The sequence below is a fragment of the Diuraphis noxia genome, unplaced genomic scaffold, assembly GCF_037042655.1.
Source record: "Diuraphis noxia isolate RWA-SAM2 unplaced genomic scaffold, SU_Dnox_SAM2 contig0004, whole genome shotgun sequence".
NCBI classification, from domain to species: domain Eukaryota; kingdom Metazoa; phylum Arthropoda; class Insecta; order Hemiptera; family Aphididae; genus Diuraphis; species Diuraphis noxia.
In genome coordinates, this window is record NW_028301714.1 from 58,193,576 (window position 1) to 58,220,154 (window position 26,579).

Below are 26,579 nucleotides of genomic sequence, written 5' to 3' on the forward strand. Positions count from 1 at the left end.
TTTTTTTGTTTTTATTAAAGTAGAAAAAAATAAAAAAATATACAATCTGTATAACATAAATACAATAAGTTATTTGGATAACAATTTTTACCAGACTGGACGGCTTGAGGAAAGGGAGAGTCCATTGACACTACTTCCAATATGAACTTAATTTAATTGTATAAAATAAATGTATTTATAATATATAATTTCAGTTAATTGGTTAGAAAATCACGTGGCCATTTTCGTTTGAGACGACGGAGAGGGTTGACAGGTAGTGTTTAAGATGCAAGCTTGGCGACTAGGGGAATAGGATGATTTAGGACGCTTTTGTGAAAGTTATTATAGTTATGCAAAGCTATAGTGCAGATATCGTTGGAACGTTGAGATCATGATGTAGGGATCTGTTACTTACATACCATGGGGCGTTTGTGAGGAGACGAAGGTTTATGGATTGGAAAGCTTGGAATATTTTCAGGTTAGAGATTTTTGTAGAGCCCCATAATTGGATGCCATACGTCATTGCCGGGCGTATCGATTGTTTATAAATTAACATTTTGTTTTCAAGTGAGATTTTAGAGCGGAGTAGTTGTCTTAGCTTGTGCAGACGGAGATTTAAGGATTTTAGTTTTAGTTTTATATGCGTTGCCCAGGTCAGTCTATATAGAATATAATAAATATAATATGATCTACCTGTGAACAATGTTTGCCTATAAAGCTGGTTACTATCAGTAGAATATCGATAACATGGTTGCTAAAGGCCATAACGTTTACCGCGTTGATGGTTTTATTATTTAGTAGATTTGATTTCGATATATTCTTACAACCATCGTAAAATAATTTGATCTTTCTCTGCAAAAGGTTTATGGTCAACATATTGCTTTTTTTCACATGTAATGATTGTTGAAACAGAATACTTTTTTTCCGCAAATCATTACAATGTACCTACACGTGAAATAATACTGCAACCCAATTATACTTAGTTATGTTAATAAGTGTTTATATTTAGGGTGTATGTAGAGTGGGAGGGCAGCATAATTCTACTAAATATTTTAGTACACTATTAGGGTACAACTCGGTCCGTCCAAACTTTAAATAGGCTTATAAATTATAAACTACCTGTTTAGGTAATGATTATAATAACTCCGTGCGCATTAAATAAATATTTTAAATCTCTTATTTACTGTTGTCCATATCAAAACAATTTATTTTAAAACCTTATTTTTCAATGTTTGGTTATTAAATTAGACCTTGTACAGTATATTAGACTATACAAAAAAAATTAATCAAATAATTAAAGCTTATCTAATCGGATTGATTAATATATAATTTAAATTAGTGTTTATATATACCTAGTAATATGTTAAAATTAAACTTAAAAATATTCAAAGATTATTAAATACCCTACACCCTACACTTTTAGAATCTTTCGAACGTCAAATGGATAAGCAACCAGAAAAAATTAACTTCAGAGATATTATGACTTATCATGTCTCAAAAATCCATTATCTATAATTTTAGAACTAAATATGAAAGTATAATAAAATTATTATTTATTATTTTATATATTTTAAATTATTTTGAAGATAATGAATTATAGGTAATGAATAATGAAATACATTTTCTACGATTATAATGCTAGTTTCAACAGAAATTATGTCGTATACATAATGTTATTAATAAAAAAAAAAACTATTTCACATTAACTAAAATATGCTTTTTTCTTTTTATACGTAAATTGAGCTTGTAACATATTGGCGTCATCCAAAGAGGTATTATTTGTGTTTTTTTATGTATATGAAATATTGGTATCATTAACAATATGACATCAAAAAAGCGGTTAGATCGTGGATGTCGCTCTGCTGTACAGTAGCTAGGTTACAAGTGGGTTACTGTAATGGATGGAAATTTGAATCCAATGATATTATATCATGGAATTCGAAAAACGATTCTGAGTGGAGACGGTTTATCTGCAGTCCGGGATATATTATAGATTATTATAAATTTTCAAATCTTAGATTTAAAAAAAAAAAAATTATGAATTTCTAGCTTAAAATAATTTGCGAATTTTCGTGATTTTTTCGTATGTTGTCAAAATTAAAATTTGAATGCTTGTAAAAAAAAAATGGTGACTATGCATTTCTTTTATTTTTCAACTGCTATTGTAAAAATATGTTAGGAGCCGTGTATTAAATTTTCAAATCTTAGATCTAAAAGGAAAAACTTTTATGAATTTCTATCTAAGTTAGACGATTTTTTTTTATGATAAAGATTGACGAACTTGTAAGGTATTTTGAATTAAATTTTCAAATTTTAGATTTAAAAAGAACATTTTTTATGAATTTCTTGCTTAAAATAATTTTTTGTGATTTTTACGTAATTAGGCAAAATTTAAACTTTGAATGCTTATAAAAAAATAAAATAATCAAATTTTTCTACCCAACAAATACATTTTTATCGATATTAATTTTAAAAAAAACTAATAATGATCAAAAATTTCAAATACCTATGAATAATTCAACTTAAGTCGAAAATTTTTGAAAATTGCATGGTGGGTAGAATATACTTATATAAATATTTGGTGAAAATTCCATGAATCTATGGTCATTTGTTTTAAAGTTACATTAAAAACCAAAATCGATCGAAAATTGATTGTGCGTAAAATTTTCCGTTTTCCGCTTGATTTTTAGTTTGTTTATACCGATTATTTAAAAAAATATTTTTTACTTTTGACCCCCCAAAGTACCAACTAGATTCATTTTCTGGTCGAACGAGGTACTGAAGTCAAAAATCGAAGCACTTTTACTGCCCCAAAAATAAAAAAATAAAATAAAAACACACATCATGGTAAAATTAATTAATTCATCGCTTCGTTCAGCATCTAAAATTACTGATACAACATTGTTCAAAATAATAAATTACAATGTGTTGCTTATTATAATGGAATTATGATATTATTACCATCTATTATTTTAAAATATTTGAAAAGAAAAATACACACGATTTTAGAAAAAAAAATTCATGAAAATGAACATAGTACAATAACTTATATTTTTTTTGGACAGAAAAACAAAAGGGTGTGTAGTGGCCGGGCAGATTTAAGGCATCGGTTGCGACGCGCACCGTCACCGGTTCGAATCCTGGTCATGGGCGGCATCGCTTTCCGGGAAGTTCATGCTGTCTGGAAAGAGAGGCCGCCAGCTCCCCCCCCCCGGGCATGGCAGAAACCTACGGGTGCCCATTCGAATTTCTGCCAAAAAAACAACCACGAGTACCAAAACCAACAGTTCTCCCCCCCCACAGATCAGCAGGCTAATGGCCCTTGTTATCGAAACCACCTCGACCCCCCCCCCCCCCAAAAAAAAAAGAACAATCGAGGAAAATGAACCCACCTTATTAGAAGCGTAATCAAATTGGTCATTGAAATCATGATGATAACATGACTAAAAGACTTAATTTAATTACATTTAAATGACTAAGTAGGTACCATGTGCAAGGTTTCGAGCTTCAAAAATTGGTTAATATTTTTACCTTTAGTAACTAAACGGACTCTTGTAATAGAATTATAGAAATAGTCGAACAATTTAAATCAAAATAAGAAATAAAATATGTAAATAACGTTGGTCCAATACAGGAAGTTGGATTAAATACAAATGTATTTTGTATACACCTTGATGTCAGCAATTTCACATAATGCTTGCCAGCTTGCCGCTTGACTAACTGTAACAGAAGCTTATAGACTACAGTTTAGTAGGTATTGAGCGCCGAGTACTATATGAACTTTATAAGTATTAAGTATATATTTTTCTAAGAGTTCTAAAACTTTAAATACTTTGAAATCATTTATGTAGGGCATTAAGTAAAATGTGTATTGATTAACTAGTTATATAACTTACAGAACTTAAATACCTTCCTTGACAAACAAATACTTACTGATCACTGAAAAAAACCAATGGCCAAAATTATATAAACAAATTTCACCTGAAAATATATATAAGTATTTTGTATTGCAGTATGAAATGTTTATTTCAACAAACAAAGTTCCGTTCTTAACTTTAATATTCAATAATTTAGTTTAAATATTATTAAACAACTTAATTTTTTTTTTTTTTTTTTGAATCCCTACGGCTAAAAATTATTGCACACAAAATATCATACATAAATTAATTCACTGAGAAAAATCAATAAAATTAAAACACAAATTATTAAATCATTTCACTCAGATTTTCATTAGGTCAAAACTTTTATCTAAGTTCATTAAAATGTAAGGTTTTAAACAATTTCATAAACGGTGTAATGTTAAACACTAATTATTATAAATTGTTTTGAAAAATATTGCGTTGCATTTGGTTAAAATTAAAGCGTATTAAATATTTCTGTTTTATATTATTTACTTTCGATGAATACAATGGCGTTCATGAATATTTTCATTGCGAGGGGTTGTATAAAAATGTAAATTAAATAATTATATTTATTTTTAAATTGTATTTAATGTTGAACACCCATTACATAGCTCATGTGTGTATACGTAACTTATACAATGACTGGTTATTTTAATTATATAGTTTTAAAACGATCCATCGTCCATAATAAAATAGGGAATGTTAACAATATAAATAACTATTTATTAAAATTTTAAGTTATTAAAAAATTAAAGTAAAAATGATCTAGTAGGTAAGTAATAAATTTATTTCAAAAATTGTTTTATTAATAACAATACAAAATATATATATTTACATACATTTAAAAATAGCTGGATAAGAATATCATAAATATTGACTGTTACTTTGTTAATATCATTTTCTCTCAATACCTATAAAATAAATTAATATTTTTCAAATTGATCATTTTTGAGGTCTTGTACCGTTGTATAGTAAGTATATTATCTGAAATTGTATTTTCAACGATTTAGAGAATATTTACTTCTAATGACGCATATATATCATATTTTATCTTTTATATCGTATAATATTCGTATCCATAATTTTTACGTACCTACTCGATTTAATTCTGATAAATAAATGTAATACAAAATGTGATAAAATATCGTATTTTATACGGAACGACTCAGAAAGCAATTTATTGATAACAATTTTTCTAATTGATTGCCTAATTAACATAATTTTGGTGTATGTAATTGCGTATACCGTACCAGTACTATCCCTTGTTTAGATTTGTATCATACAATTAATCTAGAAATTACTGACGTAATCAATACCCGATTTTTCATTAAATAATAAATTACAAATAAAATTCAGAATACTTTTGTTGTTAAATTATGCATCAACGCTGGCTCCTATATTTAAGGCCTCCTTAATTACAGATAATTGTACAAACATAACAAAATGTTAACATACAAGACAATATCATACAGTTTTATGTTTCTCAAAATAATCTAAATATTATACGCATTTAACATTACTGATTTACTAAAACTGTAAATGGCATACACCTATATTAAAATATATCCGTCGTAAATACTGAATTTTATGGTATTGAATTTCATATTGTAAAGTATTATAGATAATAAAGGCAAGTACGGATCGGGCATTGATTAAAAAACGTTCAAGATGGCTGAATATTATATTTCAATGCAATAAATATTTAATATTATTTTTTTTTTGCATTGAAAATAATGACAATCGTTAAATCAGGTTTCACTTTTTTTAAATTATTTTAAAAAACTGATGTTTTTCTAGTATTTTCCTGTACCTGAAAATTGAAGGCGATGAGGGCGCGAGACATTCATTATTTCAAAAACTATTCATATTTTCAAAAATATTTTTTTACAAAATGTTTAGTCTTTAGAAACACTTTTTCCTAAAGAAGATTATTTTTTATCGTTATTTAATTTTTAATTATTTTTTAATTACAAGATAACTTCAATGCATAAAAACTGAATTTCATACCACTATAGTGCGTGAGGTATTCAATTTTTTGATGAGCGGGGTCAATAAGGTTTACTTCAAAAATTATAATTCACTTTAATGCTCAACATTTAAAAATTTAATTATATAAAAATAATTAACTAGGTATTTGTACAAAATATAATTTTTATACATATTTAAAATTATGTCATCCGGTGGTTTAAAAGTAAAAAAACAAAATTAAAATTATTTATAAAATACATTTTTTATTCATTTAATCATTATAATTATATCTAAATACTTTAATTGGAATGGATTACACATAGTCTTATGAAAGATATAAAGTCACAATAAAACCACAATTATTATAATTAATTAATTTAGTCTTCATTTTGTCTTTATCCAGTGCTGGATAATTTTATTACCAACTTATCAATCACATATAATACATACTAATTACTATGCATACCATAATTAGTGTAGACATAAAAGTTCATACATAAATAAATATAAATAAGCAGGTATACACCAAAAGTAATCTGTTAAATATATAAATAATAACATACGTACTTAATATTATGTATAAATATAGTATTATAGTCATATTATATAGTTATGTTGTGGCCAAATCATTTGTGTTAACCAGCGGGCAGTACGTTGTAACGTCTATGATTTTTTTTATTAAGTATCACTAAAACTTTTTTATATAATTTCGGTAAAATATATTATAAGTATGTATCACCTACTAAAGTAAATTTATTGAATTTATTTGATTCAAATAAATAGTATTGGTTGTTGCATGAATAAAATCAAATATTTTAAAACGAAGTTTCACGTTTCTCGAGTGTATTGTTTTGACATATTTTTATGGAAATTCACAAAACTAATTTTGTTTACGTCCTAACGGATACGCACCCATTTCAATTTAAAATAATATTTTACAGTAACACGAATGTAACAAACATATGCCAATATGTTTTATTGAACAAAACAATTTGCTATTATTTAATTATTTATTATTAAAAATTAATTCAAATTATATACTTTTAAATATTTAAAAATATAAAATTAAATTATTTATATATAATATGATAAATGATTTTTAATTACTTATCTTAAACTATAAGGACTTTTAAATTTAAACTAACTTAAAAAGTACAAAAACATATGGAAATAAAAAAATTGTTAAAATAAAAAATATTTATCCTAAATATAAAATCATAATATCTGTTCATATCAGTTTAGGTTTATTATGAGTTATAATCAGAACGAGATAAACATTCATGCTCAACTATACTTTAACAATATATGGATAAAAAGACCGATTCAAACTTCAAAAGTTAGTTTCTGAGTGCATATACCCGTGAATTTAAATACTTTATTGAAATATTCATTAGTTCATCACTTGGGATATAAGTTTGTCAAGTCTAACTACTATAATTCATAAGTAGTATTAGTTTTTTTTTTTTTAAATTTAAAAACAATAATTGCGAAACTCTTAAATGACTATTAATTGAACACTAGGCAAACGTTTGAATTGCACTTGAAGTATAAATATTTAAAACAATTAATTGATACTCATAAAACACATTTATAGTGTATGGATAAACAGATAGAAAATAATATATCACATTTCACACTTTTTGTTTTGCAAACCATTGAGGCAATAGTATATAAAGTATAGGCAACAAGATACTGATGGAAATCAACCTTTTTCTGTACTTACTCTAGAAATTTTAAGCAAATAAAATCGACAACCATTATTCATTAGCAACAATAATTTTTGGGAAGTGTCTTCTTAAAAAACATTTAAGATTCAGTTTTCAATTTTTCTTGTTTTAAATTTACTACTTTCACTAAAATTACGTTAATTTATTATAATATTATACAAAAGTAAGACGATTGCTTTTACAATTTTATGAGAACATTGTGTATATAGGTACTAAAATTTTAATAAGTAAGCGTCTGCTAAAGTTATGATAATAGTATAATACAATAAATAAAGCAAATATAATCAATGTATATATATGAAACAACTGCATCGATTATAAAATATAAAAACATTTCTATTTTTTAAAATAAGAATACATATAAATATATAATATAATGTATCTATATAAAATAAACTGTATTGATAAATGTATCAATAAGTCAATATATTTTCTTCTAATAAATTGTTATTCTTGTAGAGTTTCCATAAGGTATACCTGAGTGTTGTGATTAAACATTTAAAAAAAAAAAAATGCTAATAGGTATTATTATTGTCAAACTACATATTTATAATATATGTACATATATTGAAATGACTGACAAATTACCAACGTCTAAAATAAAAACTAAAAATATATAATATCATGACATGTAATTTGCCAAAAACTTGTTGAAATAGAATAATAAATTACATGTTGTGTTATTTACAATAACTCGAAACTTTATACTCGTGGTTCGTACTGCTAATAGATATGTGGAAATAAGTAAACTTATATAATATTTAAAACGATCCCAAAAGCTTCAACAGCTTTAATAATGCAAAACTGTCGTCGTGTTTTCACACAATCGTTGAATTACAACGAAACAACCACCTGCAAGAGACATTACTTAAGGCAACTTTAAAGATTCACGTGAATACTGAACATATATTATGTATATACTTACTGATTACATTAATATATAGTATAATATGTATTTATATTATAATATTATACAGTATAGTTACATGTCCAAATAATAATTTCTGCATTGAAATATTTATTTCACAAAAATATATTGTATCATAATTCATAAGTACCTATTGCATTACTTAAAAAATATTTCTTCATACAAAGTTTAATTTTTTTCAGATCGGATCGTTTTTCATGATAAACCTGTGTTTGGTAGTCATAGCCACACAATTTTCCGAGACAAAAAAGAGGGAAATGGAAAGAATGAAAATGGAACGAGCTCGTTTCCACTCGACCAGCACACTGACCTCGTCGACAAACAACTCCGAGCCATCGTCCTGTTACGCCCAAATGGTGAAGTAAGTATTTCTTTTTAACTTTTATTTTTTTTACTTTTATATCCGACTCGTATAAATATATACCAAGCTTTTACAAAACGATTCTCTACAGGACCAACAGGTATTATGTTATTATTGTGATCAGGTTACACCATTTTTGTATTGTCCCATTGCGTAGTTGAAAGCAATTTAATTAAAATTAATCACCAATTCACCATTCACGTTGAAAATACATCTGACATATTATATTTTTGTCATCCGTAAAGAAAACTACGACTTAATGTGTTTATACCTAACTGTTTATATTATTAATTTTAACTCAAAGAAACAATTAATAAAACAAAAGTAGACTTGGAAGTATATTGAACAGTATTCTACGACAACAAACGGCTCAAGCCAATTTTATACCAGTATTTTTATCAATTTATTTTACAAAGATGTCTTTTTGTTTTATGGATAACCGGGTAGTATATTCAATTTAAGATAATACCTATTGTCATACATCTTGTGTAAAACTTCTGAAATTATACTTAAATCATCTTTATTGCGTTTATAATAGTGATTGAACCATGTATATGGCTAACTTCCCAAACAATTAAGTTTTTGATTTAAGTCAATGGAAAAAATGTAATACCGAATTTACGGAAAAAAAGTTGTATTTACAATATTATTTATTTAAGTATATATTCACAGAGATTATATAAACTGTGATCAATAAGCTTATTATAATAAGCAGGTAGAAGTTATTTTTCTTAAGGCTGTGAATGGCGAACCATTTTTAAGGTGCCAAATTTAGGCATTTCATTCAATGTGTGTGAGTATTGTAACTGTGTGTGCGGTAACTGATTATTATAGTGTTCGTGAATTCCCCGAACGCTTTATAATTTGAAGATGAACTACGCCCAAGAGTCTTACGAATTCGTAGCGTACGTGCAGTCACAAGTCATTATTTTTAGCGATCACAAAATATTCAACATTAAATCGGACGAAAAATCCACTCAGTACCAAACGTCCGATTTTAATTTCAAAAGCATATTTGAATTCATTTTTTTTTTCTATAGGTAGTATTAGTATGTGAGAAACAGATTTTCGATTTATTGTAGGTATTATTTAATTAGTATAATACAAAAATAATTTTTTTTATTCAAAATTAACTTTTACTTAAGTAATACTGAAAAAAAAATTATTTCCATCGAAACACTGGCAATAGAAGTGAACAAATTCAAATAATTTTTTTTTTAATTAAAATGAGACTATAGGTATTATTTTCTCCCGCTTATTGGTCAAAATGTACGAAAAAAACAACTCGTTTTTGACAGCTATAAATATGAAGTCTTCATTGGTGCATATATTTTTCGGATATTATGTACCCATATCGTATTACTATATTACCATTCATCACAAATTAATATTATAAATGATGGATATAGGCGGTGTACTTGATCAATTAATTATCTATAATATTGTAAACTGTATGGTTAATCTAAAATAATATACTGATTGTAAACTGCGGTCAATAAACATATTATTTTAAAACGGCAATTTTTTTTTTGCATTAGATACCATACTCATTTATCACAGATTAATTAAAACATCGACGATGGATGTATACTTCATACCTACAACTGTAATATCAATATAAACTGTGGTATTATGGTTCAGCCATGAACTTATTAACCTATATTAATTATTCCTATCGGTTAAATATTTTAGTCACTTTTTATAACTATAGTTTGATATACGTATTTGAAATAAAATATGTACTATAACATCCTATATCGTCAAATAATCGGCAAACTATCTGACATATATAAATATGTATATTTATAGCCGACCGGGTATGCTCTCCTGGCACTAACCTGACCAGTCTGCACTCTGCATGGTGTATATGAATTGGTTTCCAAGCTGTTAAGAAAAATATACTATCTGAATTGATAATTACCAGATTATTTCAAAAGCATTTTACTAATATTGTTTCCCGTTTTGTATAGACTTAGGAGTTAGGAACGTCTAAATATTATGCACATATGGTTATAGTTGTGTTTATTGGTTTCGAAATAGATCATCATATGAATTAAATTTTTTGTTATATAACTATTTCATTGATATTGCAAATTTTTTATATATATTTATCGATTTTTAACTATTTTTTTTTCCAATCGTACAACATAACGATCGGATTTATGATATGTTATATTAAAATTCAATATGAATAGATTGCATTTCACATTTTTCAAAAGTCTTTAACGCGAACCAATTCGTATGTACGCTGACTGGAATACCGACGATCAAATATTCGGATGTCAATGTTTAGGTAAATGGAAATATGCAAATTGGATGCAGCCTCCAGCCTGCACTTACTGCAATTATTTATACAGCAGATAATAAAACGAAGCTCGTTTGTCCATGTTTAACCTAACCGGCAACCGCTGACGCGTATTATAATTCGGTATACTACTATATATTATGCTGTCAACCGACAACCAATAGAATGTTATTTTTTTTCCAATCGTTATCGACCAGGGTAAGGTCAATCATTTCAAGTTTTATTTTATCCCAACGGGAATTATTATGGTTTGCATGAGTGTTTTGAATTTAATCCGCATTCAACCTGACAGTCTCTGGTAGTGATATTCGGACTGTAATTGAAATACGACAATCGACGTCATTAGTATACGGATACGTTACATCATAGCCGGCTGGTGAAAACTGTTGAATTGTATGAAAAAAAAAATGATGCATTACCTAAACATAATTTATGTACAAATGTGTGTTACGAATTATAATAATCGTTCAAGATTTTAAGCCATGTGATACTTAACAAACGTAATTTAAACTTTTTTAAAGATTTTTATAATTTATTTTTATTTTTTATTCTATATTATTACAATTATGGTGTATTTCAGGGAAATATTATTTTAATCGTCAGCAATTATTCACAGTGATAAGGTCATAAAAATTATATTATTAGATAGTTACATGTTCAATAAGAATGGTTCTATGCGATGCATTTATCATTAAATTTCTAAAACGATATATTTTAAAATAAAGTTTATAAAATATGCTATATAATATTGTTATGTTAACTACCTATGTAAAAAATGATAAAGCTCTACTACGAAACAACACTATATATTACAATTGATTAGCATTTTTGTTTAATTCCCTAATATGATTTTACTGACTTAAACTAAACACATGATATAATATTATGATTGTTATTATACGATTCCAAAATTATTGCTATATATAGATAATGCATTATAAATGTTTAAGTAGGTTAGTTATTCATTATCAAATTTATTGTAACCGTTTTGGTTTTTGTTTTTTCACCTTGTCCAATAAACTAATGATATACTTAAAGTTTAAATGATGGCAAAAACTCCGTAAGCATATGGGGTATTTAACCAGTAAGTTGAAGCAATATTCCAAACCCGGCATCTTGTCTCGTTTAAAGTTTTAATAAAGTTTCCGCTGTGAAACGGCTTTAAGTTTTCGACACACCGGAGAGAAAACATTGCTTGAAAATACCTTGCCGAACTCCTATGGCCGTTGATTTATCCAACAGCAGCCACGCACTCTTATAGTCGTTTACCCTTTTTTCATGATCTGTTACCCTGCGGGCCCATAGGTGGGGATGACGGGAAATTGAAATCCTGTTGCGCGTGACAGTGCATCTTAAGTGAATTCAGCAGAACTGGCTGGCCAACTTTTTTGTTATCCCAGCTATTTTTTTCTTTTGTAATATTATTTTATTTGTTTTTTTTCGCATTAAATCTTCTTACAATTTTGAATACAAATATTTTCAACCTTCTAACATGGCCCTAGGGAATTATTTAAGTGAACCATAGCAATGTTAAAAATCACTTGGTGACTATTTCCCACGTTTCGGTGAAAAACTCTGTGAATACCGAAGTGTCAACAACTTTATAATAAACAAATCACTCCAGAATATTAATTTCAAACAAATATATATCATTTATAATAATATTTCTTTATTAATTTCATAAAAACATTTTTTCAAATTTCACCATTTTAAATATTTCTTCGAGTAATTTTAATATTTGGAAGTATTATTAAATTATGAATGTTTAATTTTAAATATTAATACCAAATATGTTATGCCTGTATAGTTAACCATACAAAAATATTTAAAATTCTAAGTCTACGAGTATTTATAATATTATATATTCTTATTCTTATAATTTTTATAAAGACTGTTAACTAACATCTTAAATATGAATATTATTATATCCAAACATATCATTATCTCAACTATTTTAACGTATTTTTTTTTACATTATCCCTAATCATTAAAAGACGATATGTTTGATAACGTTTTCATTACTTTTTGAGATAATTAGTGCTTACCTATATTTTAATAAATTTCCCAGCAAATTATTTATGTGCAATGTTCATGTACATAATATAGTTACGAAAGTTAGTGATAATTTATCTCTATTGCTTTCTCAAGTTTATAACTTTTTCACTCATAATACTACACGTTCAAAAGTACAAAATTATATTGTGTTATAACTAAAAGTTAAATATGAAAATACATTAATTTTCTTATTTAACTTTTAGTACTTATTCTTGTTTAAGATTTACCTTTTAACTTTCATATTAATTTTAAAAAGTCATACTTAAAATGGTACTAGGTTAGTAGTAGCCTAGGTAGGTACTTATAAACATTTCTAAACAGGGTTTTGAATTTTGAATTTTTCTACAGGATTTTTAACTACTGCGTTAATTATTAATCTTGGTAATGCGTACTAGCTCGTGATATTCTTCTAAATTAAATATTGCAGTAAAAATAAACAATAATTTGGGCATTTTTAAAATTAAAAAGTTGATAAAAAATAAGTACTCATATTTTACCCCAAAAAAATATGTCATGACTAATATAGTAGTAAAAAATGATTTTACCCATGACAACTACAAAAGCTCTTCATTATTTTTACGATGAATGAATTTTGTTTTCAAAATCAATAAACCTTGTTCAAACTTTTAATTGTGATTAATTTTACATCAAGTTATCAATAAGTACCTAAGCAATGGAAATAATTTAAATTCAACAATATAAAAATCAATGACTATTTCAGCTAGGTATACAAAATTATTTTGTGTTATAGTATAATATGATGTCGGGTAGGTATTATATTCAGATATATAAAACAACAGTGATAATGGTCTCCAAGCTCTTCGCGAAAAAAATGTATTTGTTCATAGTGGCCAACAACCTAACACCTAACAAACGATTTTAGTACTTCAATCACATTTAAACTTTGCAAATAGTGAACTTGGAATTTCATGAAATTTCAGAATTGTTCTTCTATCCGCCTTTAACGCAAATAAGTACTTATGGGATAGAATAAACAATTTAATATTTCATAGGGATAATATTATATAAATAATGTTTTATGTCTAAAAAGCATTCTTAAATCTTAACAATAAAATGTAGTGTAAATCGCATGACTTTTTCACCTACGAGCAACATAAATCGTAAACCTAGTTGAACTTGTGACACTTTTATTAGAATGTCAGATGTCATAAACTAAACTAAGTAAATGTATAAACCTATATTTAAATATATCAATTTAGTACTTAAATTTTGTTTTGTCTTTACTAGCGTAAAGTTATGATAAATATTAAATATGAAATATAATACTATTAAAATTTAATTTTAAACCACCCTTACATTCCCTTGTTTTTTTTACTCAATTCTCTGATACATCTTAAATAAGTAATAAAACACCAAGTACATGTAGGCATCTTCAATATATACATAATACAAATGCGTGATCATAAAATGTTTTTGTTTTGTAAAAACACAAAAAATAAACGATTCGCACTTCCCTAGTGTGAAGTATTTCAATGGCATACATTTGAATATATTACTTTGATTCACTGTTGCACGCGATACAGTCAACCAGTTTACTGGATGAAGATAGGATTTTCAGTTGTAGTAATATTGTACAGTTCTCAATTAAATCAAATAACAATAATACGTTCAAACAAAAGCGCACAAGTTCCATGGTGATATGACCATAACAACTTCTAAGTAAAATAATGGCGTCTGCACGGAGCTTAGCGAATGTAATTTTTGTGAATATTCTTTATTACGGACTCAATATAGTATAATATATCATTCCTGTTCCCAATTTCTAGATCGATAATTTTATATTATATTATAATTTATCCATCTCTTATACAATTATTTTTGGAGGTACGGGTTTTCTGACTAAAAAAACTCACACGCAATTTGACCAGAATTTGAGTTCTTGCACGCAATTCAGATGCAACCGTTATAATATGATACTATACATAGTTAGACTGATTCAATAACCACCGCCATAGGCAGGAATTTAACACAGTGGGGAGGGGATTCATCATGGTAATAAATAGATACATTAAAATATTTTATAATTTTAAATGTTTGCATGCACTTTTATATATTTCTCATGTTGAAAGGAGTGTGGAGGGGGTTAAAAGTTTCTAACCCCCTTTCCTCATGTTTACGACTCCGACAACAAGATGTTTAGGTTTTAGTGAAATCCATGTGTCTGTAACAATTTTTGTAATTATTTTTTCATTCTATAATCGATTTTACTATAACTAACCTTCATAAAATTAAAAATATATTAAATACGATATTGATTGAGAGAAATATATATATATATATATTTTTTATTATATATATATAATAAAATATAAATATTACCACAATTTTTGGTCGTCTGTGTAATTGAGTGAAAATAATTTGTGTTTAATGCAGATATCGTATAGTATAAATAAAAAAAAAAATTATTTTGAAACAATTAAAATTTAATAAATTAAATAAAAATAATCCAGATATATTTTAATGTGAAATCGAAATCTGTTCGCCGAAATTATGGAGTGATAAAAAAACAAAAAAAAAAAATTAAGGAAATTAATTATATACCCACAACCTTACGATATATAGTTGTTCGGCAATAATATTATAAGTTATTATAGTATAATAACCAAACCTGATGGCTAATGTTTGTTTTCGTACGACTTACAATGCGTGCATTACGTCATAACACGTATAAACGATTAGCGCTCACATATAGATAATTAAACAACATAATATTATACCTACGGTATGATTTTCCGTGCAATCACATGTACTTTAAGCACAAAGAAACGTAGGCGTATAGGTGTAGGACATATATATATAAACAACGATTAGCCCACCATCGGTATAATGACGATTATATATTATGAGTACGATTATCACTTTATGTTTGTACACAAATGTGTATATATGTATATAAGTAGGTAAATATATACAATATACTCGATGTAACGTCTTCGTAAAACATACAAGATGTAACAGAAAGACCTGACAGATGAAATAATTTTTTTTCTGATTATAATTTTTTAATTTTTAATTTATAAATAATTTATGACCATTCACAAATTTGGACAGGTTTTCTTGTTACGCCCTAATAGGTAGTTAATATGCAGGGTTTAAAATCTGGATCAAAATGTTTGAAAAAACAACGATAAAAATCTTCAAAAGAAGAAATCCAAAGTAGATATAATATCAAATGTAAATATTTTTTTTCTGTATTCAAAACATATATTTAAATTGAAAAAAAAAATGAATCTATAGTTATTATATTGAAATAATGATCGTTTAATAATTTTTATTTTATAAAAAAAAATGTAGCCAACTATAGTCTATTATATTGTCCATTAGTATAGGTAAAAACCAAGTTTATCTAGTAGATCGTGGTCAAAACTAATAGTAGTTAATAGTTAAAATATTTTGTTTTATCAGGCTCATTTCACAATCACATTTAACGAGGAGTATGGAATGTGCGTTGGACGTGCGTGCATATATATAATAGCTTTTAGGTAGAAATAAAAACTAAAACCGTAAAAATGTAAAAATAATATTTTAAAATGAAAAAATGTAGGGTAATATGCTACTAAAAATACTAAAAAAAAAATGTGTTATTATTGTAAATTTGCGTTTCTACGTTGTTAAACAAATCATAAGAAACAAATCATAACATGCAACTCAATATTTTTCCTTTACAAGGAAAATCTTTGAATCATAAATAATATATTATGTCTTTGTTAATAAATAACTATATTAATAACTACTAAAACGTGTGTCCAACCCAAAATGTATGTTAAAAATAATTTTAATTATTTTTGAAATCATAAAACAGTTAAATCTTAAATTAATTATACTGTGCATTGATATAAACATCATAAAATTATTAAGCAAATATATTGTCTTAATTTTATATTATCATATTATGATAAAATAAAAACAAATATTGATGAGCAACATTGACATTTTTATTTTTTTTACCTTATTAATAAATACACAATCTATACGCAATCGGCACAATAAGAGTATGAGCTAATGACAATGACAATATAATGAAATTTTGAATGAAGTAGCCACCCACCGATGACACTTACGTATTTAATTATTTTGTTTTAACCTTAATATTATTATTTTTAAATTTTTTTTTTTTGTGTTAGGGATTAAGTAGGTCTCTGCACCGTTTACGCTTAAGGCGACGAGGAGGGTTACCAGGAATGGTTAATGAAGCTCGATTTTTTATAAGTTCGTTTGGACGAGAGTTAAGGCATAGGTGGAATCGTTTATAATAATTTTTTGCCTCTTCCTGAATTGTTTTCATGTGTTGTAGTTCTTTATGCAGGGAGTGATTTGAAACATATGGTGGAGAGTTGGTAATAACATTGAAATTGAAATCAAAAAGATGCATTGTGATTTCAAGTCCTGAACTGTATAAGTCCAAATTAGATCCTGTGTGCGAAATCGGAGACTCGCGATTGTCGCTATATTATATATCGTCGTGGTCTGCACATAACATGTTTACGTGTGGTACCTACATGTCGCGCAACATCAACTATTTCTGCGATTGCGAACAAACCGAGGAAATCGTACGGCATCAGCACTATAATCACTGATCTTTCCAGATCTTATGACGTGGTATCGTGATATACCTGGTTGATTAGTGATTGCCTCCTGGGTTGGAAGGGGAGTCTCGAATCTATCTTTGCGTGTTTACAACAACAACAACAACAACATCAACTACTACTACTATTATGATGATTTATTATTATATTGTACGTGAGTATATCATTATAATAGTTTCGGCATATTATGAGATGTTTATTGCTGCTACTTCATCGTGCTGGTTTATAAATGTACGAGGCTTTTTGTGTGACGGTTTTGACAAATTACGAGCCAGTCGTCGTAGTCGTAATCGTCGTCGCCACCGAGTATTATTCGTACGAGTAAAATAATATAATATATAACGCACTACATATAAACGCCCTATCATCGTACTCACCCTCCCCCCTCACCACTGATATACTCCCCGACCAACAAAAATTCTCCATCGGAGAGTAAAATTCCGGTGCGTCATTAGCCGAGTTAATTTATTATTAATTGCCACGTCTACGCAGATATATTGTACATATATGTATACTAAATTATACGCACTAAACCACACACACACACAAACATTGTATACTTTCTCAAGGTCTGTTGAATAAAATATGGTGATGGTGGTGACGGTGGTTATTATGGTTTGGTGTGCTTCTGTTGAGTGGTGGTGGCGAAGGGTGAGGGATGACCGAAGGGATGTGGAAATGGACCGGACGTCTCGAGGACCACTAATTACATCACGTGTAGATAGAACCTAACCTAACCTGAACACTACTCGAATAAAGACAATTCTATACATTATAATTTTTTATCAACCATTGTGATATCACTTGAAATATGTATATAATAGTATTATTAAATTACACGTTGGATACATTACCCATTGATAATGTTAAATTATTATGAGTTATGAGTTTATGACGTATAATAATATAATATTGGTTTATGATAAATGTATACAGTTAGATATTATGTTAAAATGCGATTTTTATTCTTATATAATACCGTATTATCACAATTAAACACAGGTTGTAAAACTACTGTAAATTATTACATAATACATTTTAAAACGAAAAAAAAACTTTTATCGACTTTAATAATACAATAATTATTTTAGAGTAAATAGCAATATTACATAGGTCATGCTATTAATACCTATAGTGACTAGAAATTATTTCAATCTTAATAATGATGTAGTTGTTATATTATTTATTATATTACAATTATTCATAATAAATTTAATTCTTAGATTTCAAATTAATTTTTTAACAATTTGTAATATTCACTATTTTTTTTCTTAAATAACCTGTGTAAAATTATTGTGTGCCATGTGCATAATTATTAAGTATAATACAATTATATACCACTGCAAATACTAACTCACATCTCAATACTACATCGCCACCATCGAAAACACTCTAATTGTTGGTCGGTTCAATTCGTTTTCAATCATATTTTATATTTTCTCAGCTAACCTCTTCAGTTTGGCGTAGCTTGATAGTCTAGCATCGGAAATCATTTGTTTGATAAATGAAGTTCTTGAACGTCCTTGGCCCCTTTTACCTTCTATTATTTTGTAGATTAGCTGATTTTCGTGCCTCAATATGTGACCAATCATGTCCCATCGTCTTGCTCTGATGGTTTTGAGTATCTCTCTGCCTTTATCTATTTCACTGAGTATGCTTTCGTTGGTACGGTTTTCTATCCAACTCACTCTCAGCATCCTTCTCCAACACCACATTTCAAAGCTTTCGAGTTTTCTTTGTTCTACCTTAATCAGAATCCATGTTTCGTAGCCATACAGTGCCACAATACCACACATACATTTTAATGAAGCGTTTTTTCACTTTAATACTCATGTTATTGGAGCATAACAAATTGTTCTTATTCAAAAATGCTGACTTCGCCTGCGCGATTCTGGATCTTATTTCCATGACACATCTTCTATCTTGGTTGATTTAAATGCCTAGGTATATAAAATGTTCCAATTGTTTGAGCAGCTGATTTCCTATTTGGATAAATTTTGGGACTTGAATTGGGTAGACCTGCTTCTTTTTTCGACTTTTCCAAGTTCAATTTTTTTCAGATATTGATTTATTTATGATTTCTATGCGTTCCCCGTTGCTCACAGTATTTTCTACGTCGTCTGGGTTTAAAATACCTTTTATATACTTACTAAGGCTAGATCTTAAATCGGATGATCTACCTGTTGAATTTAATGTTTTTGATTCACAATATTTTATAAGATCTTTTTTTAGAATGTAAATGACCTTGACTTTATTCATGACAATTGAGATTTCCTACTCTGTATATTTTAAATCATTCATTAAAACATAAAGATTTAGTATCTTTACTACTTATTATTTATCATAAAAACTATTTAGCTATATTTTTATTTTATTTATCATTAATATATTTTTGTTTCCGGACTATGGTGACTTTTCTTTGGAGTTATATTGAAAACAATTATGTTTTCTACGGACGGTACATGTATACTTATACTCACTACGTTTACATTTAAACAAAATTTTTTAAAAAAACGAGCGATTGTATATAAACACGCACAAATTATAATAATTATATATATATATATTTAAAAAAAAAACAATGTTTCGAGGTAATCCCGTGAAGTATTGAGCCTATTTTGGGCCCCACTTTGTCGTATACGCTACGCTAAGGCTTGACGTATATAAGAGATATATTTCTGTTTTCCGATTCCCAAACCATTAAACCATTTAATATTAAATATTATCTATAAAAATAATCAATTACAAACTATCAATTTCCTGCATCTAACTGGGCAGATCACAGTCACGACTGATTTCAAAGAAATGAGATGCTCCGATTAAATTGTCATTGTCGTCGCAGAAGTTATTGTTATTTATATTTAATTTAGATTACAACTTGGTCGTTTAAAATAGCATTGTATGCGTAATATACGGTATATAATACTCCATACATACAGTCTGATATTATAATAATAGTGCTTCATGGTGAATACGGAAATTCGGAAATTAATTACCGTTCGTAGAATAATAGTTATTAGTTCAGCAAGTTAACATTATACTTGAAATATAATATTCGATATAATTGTTTCACCGCTGGTATAGTTATTTACGTAATAAAAACGGTTGTGTAAAAAATAATCAATTAATATTAATTTAATATCAATCGTTACTAAACCTATTTCTATCTTGACATAAAAGGAATATACTTGTTGTATTATTGAAACATCTATATAAAACATTTGTACAATATTGATTGTAGTTTGTATACCCTTACCTATAATTAACATATATTTTGAATTCTAAACCAATTCAATCTATTTTAGAAAACATACTTTCTTATTCTGCACATTTTTAATATTTTTAATATTCATATTTTGTTTACAGTCAAATTTGTGTAGTGAATAGTTCAAAAAACGTTGATTTAATTTTTCAACTCATCTACTCATCATTATATATTCAATATTATCAACATTTTATTTTAATTATTCGTATGTGCAAAGATAATTCAATTATTATTTCGAAAATACCAATTATACTTACTTAAAAAATAATGTCATACCGATGGACAATTTTATAAGCTAAATTGAATTTTATCGATAAAACGTGATTCAAAGTATCTTGTTTTACCAAAATTCGTGTCCAATTAGATTATTTACAAATTGTATTATTTGAATAAACAATGATAAATAAATTAATAACTACTTTGTTTTAATTTTCCGATTTTTTGATTTATTTATGATTTATGAAATAATTGTTTTTGTAATAAATTTACTCTATCTAGAAGTCATATGATAACAAAATATATATATATATTTTTTTTTATATAACATACGATTATGTAAGCATGAACTTATATAGTGCATTATTTCATTTTCGTCTCCTGAAAAGTTGGCCACTAAATATAAATAATGAAAACACATATTATTATATTATTATATAGATGCATTTTTGCATTTTTAAATGGTCTGTTCGCAAAGATAAATAAAAACAACGTTTAATCATAACCAATACAGCGACTTCACGGGTCGTTAGGGATAAAAATAATAATAATAATAAAAAAAAATATATGTATGTACATGTATTGCAAGAGTAAATACCCGAATAATAATTCGGGTTGACACATCGAGTTTTGTCTCATTAGCAGTTATAATAACTATCAGTATACTCGGGGAATGAGGAATGATAAAGGTCTGAATACATTACACCCAGCCGTCAGTTATTAGCTACCCTGACATTTACCCATTATAGTGATCCCGACGATTAACACCGAGGACTAATGATTCGATAAAAACAATTGGAACACGACTTGATGTTGGCAATACGTTTTCGAATAAGTGCTCTGGCGAGCCCTCTTGTCCTATACCAACACTGGCGATTATCCCTTATTCACGACCACTACACCCTTTCTGCTGTATATTATGTTTTCGTGCCATCTCTTTAAGTCAATGTTGTCGTTATTAACGTCGTTAACACGTGAACACAAAAAACAAAACGATGCGTTTCGCTTATTATTGTGTCCGGCTTTTTATTTAAATTATTCGGGTGAAATACATCGTCAGGTTACTTTTTAGTTACTCTTTCTTCCCACGAAACCATATCGTTTTAGTTAATCAAAATAAAAATTCTCTCATGCGGTATAATATTATTATGATTTGACGTATTATTTTTTGATATGATTTCATTAATATTTACCTGGTACACATTATTACATTATATTAAATACTCTAATACTTTATAATCTATATTTTAATTTTCATCCAAAAACACGAATTTATTTTAAGATACAAAGTACTCTGGGACACCAAAACTTTATCAAAATATAATTACTTATAGACAAATGCACTGTTGATTAACCCATTGTCAAGTACAAGTAAATTAATCAAACTTGTTCATTGCACTAAAAATAAAATATGTACATTCAACTACAACACTAATTAATCAAAATTTGATTTTCTCGAGAAAATATTGTATCATAGTTATGGCTTTTAATGACGTATTAAAAATTCAATAGTTGTGAAACGGAATCAAAAAAACTCGTAAACTAGTAATTAATTTAAGACGTGTTTGAGTTAAAATTTAAAAACAATTAACCCTTTTTGTCAAGAAGTTCATTGTTATGACGGTAGAAATAAGAAAATAATATAGGTATAGGTATTACTAAAAATAGCATGATATTAAAATACTTTAAAACGTTCAATTAATTCATATGGAGTTTAACCTAGTATTTTTCTTAATTAAAAACTTTTTAGTAACCTTAGTAAAGATTTTATAAAAGCTGTAAATAATCTAATTAATTATAATCATATTTAGATTACATGTAACGTTGCTTTGTTATCATTGTTATTCGGTTCATTTTACTAAAATTAAAAAATTATTTATTTAATAATATTATTATGAAATAAACAAATTTCAATTGTATGTATGTATTTTTTTTTTATGGATCTTATATTAACATCTTCAGAAGCAGCCGTTAGTTAGTTGAATTTTCTTTATTTGCCATGAGTTACCCATGTATTAAAATTGTTTGTCCGATGCAAAGTCTATTTAATATTGTTTTTTCTTCTGTTTTTAAGGGAGGTTAGCCAACCGAAGATTGAGTTTTTTTTTATTGATTAAGGCTTCAATTACAGCAATTATTGGCTTAGTGTTATTTACAAATTAAAAATATGTATATAATATTAAGAGCGAGAAGAAGTAACATATGTTATATACAGGAGAATTACAATTTATCAACTAAACCAATTAATTTAAAAAAACTGAAAATATTAGTGATGTTGGTTAGATTGAAAGCTTCTTCGAGTGTTGTAGAATTGTTGAGAAGGTGACGTGAAGATGTGTGATGAACTCCATCTTCTTAAATTAGTGTTCTGTTTGAGCTAATGTGTTTGCCATTTGATTTGGATGAGTCCTTTAATTTGGTTTCTTATATCTGCAAAAGTAGTTATATTTAATTTCTGCGTATCTGAATTTTTCTTCTTTCTTTGTTTTTTTGTCTATCTGCATTTACGTTTCTTTCTATGTTACTCCGCCCAGGAACCCAGATTAGTGATATTTTTATTCCTGTTTTACTATAAATATTTTTATATTTAAGTATTTTTAATAATATTTGATTTAGATATTTAATCGGTACCTATTCATTTATAATGTATAAATGTATATTAAAATAGATAAACACATATTATTCAATCATATATTTACCTAGGCTCAACTGTAAATAATCAAATTAAAATTGTGAAACATTTTCTTTTTGTTGTTTCATTGGAAGAAATGAAAAATTAAAGAATTAATCAATTCGGAATGATACTTCAACGTGTGATTGGAAAATTATTTCACACAGATTATTTAGAAAATATTAATATTTTTTTAACTGGCTATGCATGTCTTGTATTATAACTTTTTGACATCAAAGACACACTCAGAAATATTAACCAATAGTTGGAAGGCAAAAGTTAAAAGCTCTGATAAAAGAAGATATATAATATATTATTTTTTTTCACAATTGATAAAACAATTAATATTAACTAAAATTGTGGGGGCGTGGCTTCTAACGGTACTCCTGAGGATGCTCCTAGTACATTATTTTGACAGCTGTTGAACGTTGTACAGAAAACTGAAATCATAACAATATAAAACATGAGTTGAAAATATTTTTACACCGTAGAAAATTTCTTTGGCAAAATATTGACAAATACACTGTCTCAGATTACTTTAATAAATAATAAATACCTATACCAAAACAAGTGGCAAATTTACGAACCAGTTTTTTCCAGTAAAATCAATAGGGTAATAATTTATTAAATTATAATATTAAAAAAAAAACCTTTTAAAACCATTTATTGCTAGACACTACAAATAATGACTTATGATGCAAAAAATAAAAATGAAACAAATTATACGATTTCAATTTTATTTAAAAAAATTTATAAGACACAGTTATAATTAATAAAAATGATTTCCACATTGAATTTCATTGTATAAAATTCTACTTAGATAAAGGTACATATTTACATCGTATAGGAAATAAAAAGTAGGCTGAACACATACTATGTGCATTGCATGTGTTTTTGTGCATACTTCATTGCATACCAAAAAAATGTGTATATACGTGTGACGTCTTCTCAAGTTTATTGTTGGTAGGCAGTTGCATATGTACATTGCCCTTTAAAATAATACGCGCAGTTTTTAATGAGCATACTTCTAATTCCTTACAGTATAGGCCCCTATTTAAAGTATTTTAGTTTAGTGTTATTAAATAAAATTTAGCCTTAAATAATAATAATAATAATATATATATATATATTTATTGGTACTTATTTAATTATTTATTAATTTATTATATAAGTTGTTAGTTTCGTGTTACTTATTATTATTTTTTATTTATCTAAGAAACTTGGTGAGAACCATTAGTTTCGACTAATACAATAAACATATTATTATGAATATATTATATCTACTAAATTAGAAAAATTTATTTTTAAATTTAAATTATGAGCTGGCCAAACCACTACCTAACCTAACCAGCCTGGTTGAATAAATTAAGTGTGAATAAAATAACAGATTGAGAATTGCAGAAAAGGATAGATTGAGGATTGGCTGGAATATTTAGAGAATTAATTAAGAAAGAAAAGCTTTTGCGTTGGGAGAAAATATATGGGCAGTTAAAAAGGATGTGAGTGATATTGCAAGTTGCGGAGGTGGAATGGCGGGTGCAGAGGGGGGAATCATTTAGGCCGAACTTAAATAAGTGCGAAGGTAGTAAGGTGTGTCCCAAGTGGAGGCGAGAGAAAGAGGAAATATTCTTGCGAGATAGCTTAAATTTATCAAACCAAAAGAGAGGAGAAATAGATGGCGCAATGTCTCTGTACCAAGTGGCAAAATGAGTGGGAAGACCTTCCTAGTATCTGAGCCATAATTTATCAATGCTATTTTTTAGCATTGGGCAAAAGTCAGACCAGAGTATTGTGCTGGTTGGGGGACACCATAAGGAGGCTGTCAATTTAGCAAGTGAGTCTGCAATCTCATTACCGGAGATCCCCGTATGGCCAGGGACCCAGAGAAATTGTACGTCTAAGTCTAATTCGGTGAGCGTATAAAGAAGGGATCAGATTGTAATGATGAGTGGTGAGTAGGGTGTTTTGAAAAGGTTTGAGGCAAGAGCTTGTAAACATGAAAAAGAGTCAGGTATGATTAGAAATTTGTTAGGGGATAATGTGGAGATGAGAAGTAGAGATTCAATTATTGCATAGCATTCGGCGGTATAGGACGATGCTGTGGGAAAAAGTTTCGTGTTATTAAAATTATTTATTGTTATATGTTAAGTAAAATAAATTCACATAAAGTTTAAAAAGAATAGCATTTTAATTTTTAACATTATGTCATTTTTAATACATTTTAATGAACTTAATTTATTGTTGAATAAATTGATTATTTATAAGTTATCGATAAAACAAAAAACTAAATCATTATATGGTTTGTTTAAATTAAGTATAGTTGAAAGTCAAAACTGTCTCCAAACTTAATTTATTTTATTTTTAATAAATAACTGAAACTTGACAATCATAAAATAACAACTCCAGACACAATGAAATGACAACATAGAAGTATAATTTACTACGGAACAGCCAAAACCAATATTTTTATAGCATTTTCATCTTCTCAAAATTACAAATGTTTAATGCTTTTTACGAGTGTATGTTTTCATTTGTTTATTTTTAAAAATAATATAACATGTTCCAAAATTAAATCAAATTTTAACAGTTAAAAAT

General features: G+C 27.3%; 1 protein-coding gene across 5 annotated transcripts in view; it reads left to right on the plus strand.

The window, feature by feature from the left end:
- The window catches only part of Ca-alpha1T (Ca[2+]-channel protein alpha[[1]] subunit T), a 303,939-nt gene that overhangs the window by 172,181 nt on the left and 105,179 nt on the right, over window positions 1-26,579 (plus strand). For all 5 annotated transcript variants that reach the window (XM_089228015.1, XM_089228013.1, XM_089228016.1 and 2 more), the window contains exon 9: window positions 8,687-8,865. In XM_089228015.1, the coding sequence (XP_089084141.1) occupies window positions 8,687-8,865 (179 nt within the window). The remainder of the gene's footprint in view (window positions 1-8,686; window positions 8,866-26,579) is intronic.